General features: G+C 45.3%; 1 protein-coding gene across 1 annotated transcript; it reads right to left on the reverse strand.

Annotated features, from left to right (window-relative positions):
• Window positions 1-3,557: 3,557 nt before the first annotated feature.
• Window positions 3,558-6,443, reverse strand: LOC115013694 (alpha-(1,3)-fucosyltransferase 7-like). The gene is made up of 2 exons (XM_029440153.1): window positions 6,335-6,443; window positions 3,558-4,936 (listed from the first exon to the last, which is right to left on the reverse strand). Exon 2 carries the CDS (start codon window positions 4,882-4,884, stop codon window positions 3,844-3,846), a length of 1,041 nt encoding a protein of 346 aa, XP_029296013.1. The 5' UTR covers window positions 4,885-4,936; window positions 6,335-6,443; the 3' UTR covers window positions 3,558-3,843.
• Between the last annotated feature and the right edge of the window lie 507 nt (window positions 6,444-6,950).

Here is a 6,950-nt window from a genome sequence, read left to right on the forward strand (position 1 = left end):
TGCCAACCCCTAGGCACTGTCCTAGACTTCCACGCAATGTTGACGAGGCGTGTCAACCAAGACAGCCCCTCAACACCCAAAGCCTTCAGCATTTCTGGACGGATCTCATCAACCCCTGCAGCTTTGCCACTGTGGAGTTGTTTGACTACCTCAGTGACTTCCATCAGGGAAATTGACGATGATCCCCCATCAGCTTCCAGCTCTGCCTCAACCATAGAGGGCGTGTTAGTCGGATTCAGGAGTTCCTCAAAGTGCTCCTTCCACCGGCCGATAACCTTCTCAGTTGAAGTCAGCAGGGTCCCACCCTTGCTGTACACAGCTTGGATGGTTCCTCGCTTCCCCCTCCTGAGGTGCCGGATGGTTTTCCAGAAGCACCTTGGTGCCGACCGAAAGTCCTTCTCCATAGCTTCTCCGAACTTCTCCCACACCCGCTGCTTTGCCTCTGACACGGCAGAAGCTGCCGCCCTTCTAGTCCTTCGATACCCTGCAACTGTTTCCGGAGTCCTCCCGGATAACATAACCCGGAAGGACTCCTTCTTCAGTCGGACGGCTTCCCTGACCACCGGGGTCCACCACGGTGTTCGAGGGTTACCGCCCCTTGAGGCACCTAAGACCTTGAGACCACAGCTCATCACCGCAGCTTCAGCAATAGAAGTTTTGAACATCGCCCACTCAGGTTCAATGCCCCCAACCTCCACAGGGATGGCTGAAAAGCTCCGCCGGAGGTGTGAGTTAAAGATCCCCAGGACAGGGGCTTCCTCCAGACGTTCCCAGTTCACCCGTTTGGGTTTACCAGGTCTGTCCAGAGTCTTCCCCCACCCCTTGATCCAACTCACCACCAGATGGTGATCAGTCGACAGCTCCGCCCCTCTCTTCACCCGAGTGTCCAAAACATGCGGCCTCAGGTCAGATGATACGATTACGAAATCGATCATTGACCTTTGGCCTAGGGTGCTCTGGTACCACGTGCACTTATGAGCATCCTTATGTTCGAACATGGTGTTTGTTATGGCCATTCCATGGCTAGCACAGAAGTCCAATAACAAACGACCGTTCGGGTTTAGATCAGGGAGGCCCTTCCTCCCAATCACGCCTCTCCAGGTGTCTCCATCGTTTCCCACGTGTGCGTTGAAGTCTCCCAGCAAGACTACGGAGTCCCCTACTGGAGCCCCCTGCAGGGCTCCATTCAGGGTCTCCAAGAAGGCCGAATACTCAGAACTGCGGTTTGGGGCATAGGCACAAACAACAGTCAGAGTTTTCCCCCCCATAACCTGAAGGCGTAGGGAGGCGACCCTCTCGTCCACCGGGATAAACTCCAACATAGCGGTGCTCAGCCGGGGGCTAGTGAGTATCCCCACCCCGGCCCGACGCCTCACACCTTGGGCAACTCCGGAGAAGAATAGAGTCCAACCCCTATCCAGGAGTACGGTTCCAGAGCCAAGACTGTGCGTGGAGGTAAGCCCCACCAGATCCAACTGGTAGCGCTCCACCTCCCGCACTAGTTCCGGCTCCTTCCCCCACAGAGAGGTGACGTTCCACGTCCCCAGAGCCAGCCTCTGCTGCCCGGGTCTGGTCCGTCGAGGTCCCTGACCATCACTGCCACCCATGTGACAGCGCACCTGACCCCAGCGGTTTTTCCCATGAGTGGTGGGCCCACAGGATGGATGGATGGGAGGCACCACGTAGCTTCTTCGGGCTGTGCCCGACTGGGCTCCGTGGCAAACCCGGCCACCAGGCGCTCGCTGTCGGGCCCTCCCTCTGGGCCTGGCTCCAGACGGGGGCCCCGGGCTTCCTCCGGGCAGGGTCTCTCCTTTCCTTTTCCTTTCTTTCATGAAGTCGTTTTTGAACCATTCTTAGTCTGGCCCCTCACCTGAGACCAATTTGCCTTGGGAGACCCTACCAGGAGCACTAGGCTCCAGACAACACAGCTCTCAGGTTCATAGGGACACACAAACCTCTCCACCACGATAAGGTGATGGTTCCCAGAGAGGCACTTACTTCATCAATGCAGTCATTTTGAATGGGTGAGTTTTTATGTTGGTTTTTTCATACAAACTGAACTTGGAATTAATATCATACATTTTAATTTAAGCCTATTAGTGGGAAGAATTAAAACAGCAAGCACCCAGGCACAGTCAAAAACATTAACATTTCTGTTCTTGCTGGTCTTCCTCTTCCTGTTCTTGCAGCTCTACAGAGGAAAGGGGCACAGGGTGACAGAGTTCTTGTAGGCACCAACCACATCACGAGTGATTCATCAAGCTGCTTCGCCCTCAGCCTCCCACTTTACATTTAGTTTTTTAAAGCCGAACTTGCGCCCTCTCTTTACTCCCACACCTTTCCGGTTGATTTACCCTAATGCACTGCTCAGACTTACAGTTGTAATTTCATTTGTTTTGTACGTTTCTAAACCAACAGTTATCAGTACTGTCATAACCCGGCTCTAAAGAAATAACTACACATGTGGAGTTTGTCTACAGTGTGAATGTATGAGCATAATGAAATGTAAGGTGTTGTAATGCTGAGGGGAAACAAAAAGCAGCAAGAAGAGCAAGAAGAGGGACGCTGGGCGGCTGGACAGACTGGTGAGGAGTGCTGGCTCTGTAGTGGGCACAGAGCTGGACTCCCTTGTGACAGTAGCAGAGAGAAGGATCCTTGATAAACTGTCATCCATCCTGGACAACGCCCACCACCCTCTGCACAGCACATTCACCCGGCAGAGGAACGTGTTCAGTGGCAGACTGCTGTCCCTGTCTTGCTCCACAGACAGGCTCAACAACTCTTTTATCCCCCTGGCTATAAGACTGTACAACTCCTCTTGGTGATGGCAGGGGATTCAGATTCAGTACTTTTGAAAATGTTTAATGTCATTTTCTGGCGACGTGAACAATTCCAATGGTCCCTTCCCAGCTTCCTACCCCCCTACTTCCCCTACCCTCCAATTAAACTTAGTTTTACTTAAGGCAAGACACTACAGGGGAAAACTTAATTTTTTCATGCACTGGTCAATTTAGAAAGTTTGGGCTATTCTGCCTCCATTACATGTCTTCTTATAGACTAGTGCAGGGGTCGACAACCTTTACTATCAAAAGAGCCATTTTGCCCTTCTACCACCAAATAAGATTTGTCTGGAGTCGCAAAACATATTTGATAACTCTGCTTATAAGTTTTATATATAGTTATACTATATTTGTTGCATTTATAATATGAGATAATGCCTCATGTGCATATTAAAATATAAAAACCTAACTACAATACAAACAAATGTAAGTAATCAACTGGGGAAGTTTCATGGTGATATCTATTAGTTCAAAATGTTACTGTATGTAAATGTTACCCTATTTACCTGTAGTGTTTTGCAAAAGGATTTTACAGATGGGTTTGTTCATATATCATTAATAACCTGATTTTAATCAAATTTTATAACTGAAAACATGTCAATTTTTATTTTATTTTATGGCTTTCGATGAGCAGCAGATATTTCAGGTGAGAAGTAATAAAATACTGCTCAATGCTAGCAATAATGAGTGGCTTGTTGTAAAAGGAAGTTTGCCCGTGTAGTTTTAACACATGGAACATGCTTATTTATGATTACACACAAGATACCACTTCTGCTTTTTTGTACAACACACAACCAACCGCTAAAGATCAGTTTCTGAGGTCTGCCCACTCTCACTGTTTACCGAAACTGCACAGCTGACTAACACACATGAAATCATACGTCAAATTGTCACTGTATGGTATTTCACATTTGCATGTGGTAACCCATTAACATTGGCAGTCCCAATAATAAAAAAAATTAAAAAACAGCTCAGTGACCTGAAACCATGAAGAGATAAAGTTTTAACTGTTAACCCAGCTCTCCAGGTCCTGATACACTCTGTTGGCTGGTAAACTGGGGAACTGAACACAGATTTGACACAGCCTTTCTCTCCAGTCAGTGTAGGTTTTTATTCTGTGAGTGTGGTGCCACTGGAAGTACTCCTCATAGGCCCACCTGTCTGCAGCCACATGCTTCAGATGGGCAGCCAGGTCTGCTGTGCTCTTGAAATCAGCCACATGGATAAAGGAACCAGGGGGAGCCAGCGCCTCGTAGTCCGCCCTGCTGGGGCCGAGAACAACTGGTATGGCCCCTGCTTGGAAAGCGTTCCTCCAGAGCTTCTCACTGATATAGTCCTTTGCCTCAGAGTTCTCAAAAGACAAGTAAAATATACACTTTGAAATTGTGGGCAACAGCTTCTTGTTTGACAGGGGTTTCTTGTTCCACTTGCCGTACACCTCTATTGGGATATACTTCTTTAGACTTTGGTAAACACCAGCCCGAGCCTGGTGAGGCTGGTATCTGCTGACCACCCAGCTGACAAGGCACGAGCGATTTGGAACAGCCTTGAAACTGAGCTCATCACCTCTGAGCATGGTCTTTCCATAAGGGATGGATATGTCAGCATCACGTCTGTAGCTCATTGTCCAGTTGAAGAGGCCAGTGAGCGGTGTGAGGTTTGCATTGTTGACAGGAGGCTCCATGGACAGCCACACCCAGTGCTGGGAGGCCGGACGATCCAGGTGCAGGGGCAGTGAGGACAGACCTCCTCTCAACTCCTGATGGTGGAAGACAACCACATCAGCAGTGGAGAAGGCGGAGATGTTATCAGTGAGGAAACAGCGACGGATGTTATACATTTCGAGGCATTTGTCTCCATCGAGCCTGTAAGAATGGCCAAATGGCCAGTGCCACAGCAGGATGCTGATGTTTCTCTGAGGAACAGCTGGGTGGTATTTCTGCAGATAGAGAGTCTGGTCCAAGAAGATGTAATAAAGCAGGGATGAGAGGAAGATGAGGAGAAGGAGGAGAAGGAGGAATGCTTGGGATCCAGAAGTCCTCATGACTGCTGAGCATATTCCAGGTCAAAAGGGTACAGATCACTGGTATGGAACTCTTAGAAAGGAAGGAAGGGTAGATCAGAGATATTATTACGCTTCCATATGTTCTTATTGTCGTAGACATTTATCATATAATCTTCTTATACTTTATCTCTATAAAGTTGTTTGGCCTTGCAGTCACTAAGCCTGTGTTTTCTCGCAGTTGTCCTTACACAAGTCTAATATCCCTGTCTGTTAGCATTTGTAAGGCAATCAGCAGATGGATGTTAACAGTTGTAATTAACATGTGTGATGTCTCTGTGCCTTTTGTTTCCATTTGGTAGACAGAAATGTGTATTACCTGATCCTTCCCATGCAACTCTACTGTATAAATGACTTGTGTTTCATTATACTCAGGGTCAGATACTTGTAGCACACGTTGCTGCAGGTTATCTGTCCTTTCAGCTGAAATTGATTTGATTCTGTTGAATACTTTTGACTTTTTCATTAAATAACAACAAAGTTCTTATTTCTATATTTGTTCCTTTCTTAAGGGGATTCGTTTTTGAATTGCCACCACAGTTATCAGTTCATAAACTGCAGAGGACAGGGTGTTAACAACAAAAACATCTCCTACTGCAGAAGAGATTTAATTCAATTCTGTTTTAACTCCCCCGATTATTATCATCTTTTGTCAGTTGGCTGATTTTGTTACAGGTTAATTACAAGTGATCTTGCATCAGATATGTAACAAACGCAAATAGTTATCATTATCCTTTTCTCTAATATGTTCAAAGTTTTGTAAACATCCTGAGAAAAGATTGTTGGGTTTGTTTTGTTGTTGTTTTTTTTACAAAGGAGTACAACTGTCAGAACATTTGATGAAATCTACAACTGTCTGTCCTCTCTGTGTTTTCAGCAGGAAACTAAGTTCTGCTTCTGCTCGATGTTTTTTTCTTTTTTAGGATTTCGTCATAAGTATTGCACTTATTGTAACTGCTCAAAAAAAGGAATTTTAAAAGTTTAAACTTCAAATTGAACAGTTTGCTAATCGGCAAATAATTAAAACAGGTGAAAGTACTGAACTACTAAAGTACTAAAGAATAAACATTTATCTGCACGTTTTATAAAAATAAGTCACTTTCTGATAAGAATATTCAAATAGCTAACTTGTGTGGGTTGATGTTGAAGCATCTTTTAAAATAAAACTGAAAGAGGATTTCTGAAGAATGCGCACACTGATAGCTGAGTACACCACAAACTCAACTTCAGTTTAAGAACAGAACATTTTAAGAGAGAAAAAAATAATTCAATAAAAATCCATGTAAGACCTTATTTTAGTTTCCATCACCCTGAAGACAAGTAGCATTCTGTAAACTATCTGTATTGAATTAAATCTGTAGTAAAAAGTTAGATTTCAGCAGGAGGATTTGAATGAAATACAAATGAGGTTGGTAGAGTTGTTGGCACTTACCTGCTAACATATATGCTGTCTGCTGCCCGTACAGCTACTCAATACATCCTTGAAGATAAAGGAAATCCTGCCCCCCTCAAACTTTTGACTCATCTCTTGCTTGACAAACACACCACTTTGCGCTGGCAGGGTGTGACAGTTGATGTATAATCTCAATCAGTGTAAGCAGAAAGAAAGGAGCAGCAGCAAACTGTTCATTCATCAATGCAGTCATTTTGAATGGGTGAGTTTTTATGTTGGTTTTTTCATACAAACTGAACTTGGAATTAATATCATACATTTTAATTTAAGCCTATTAGTGGGAAGAATTAAAACAGCAAGCACCCAGGCACAGTCAAAAACTTGCTGGTCTTCCTCTTCCTGTTCTTGCAGCTCTACAGAGGAAAGGGGCACAGGGTGACAGAGTTCTTGTGGGCACCAACCACATCACGAGTGATTCATCAAGCTGCTTCGCCCTCAGCCTCCCACTTTACATTTAGTTTTTTAAAGCCGAACTTGCGCCCTCTCTTTACTCCCACACCTTTCCGGTTGATTTACCCTAATGCACTGCTCAGACTTACAGTTGTAATTTCATTTGTTTTGTACGTTTCTAAACCAACAGTTATCAGTACTGTCA

This window comes from Cottoperca gobio, chromosome 9 (genome assembly GCF_900634415.1).
Source record: "Cottoperca gobio chromosome 9, fCotGob3.1, whole genome shotgun sequence".
Taxonomy (NCBI): Eukaryota; Metazoa; Chordata; class Actinopteri; order Perciformes; family Bovichtidae; genus Cottoperca; species Cottoperca gobio.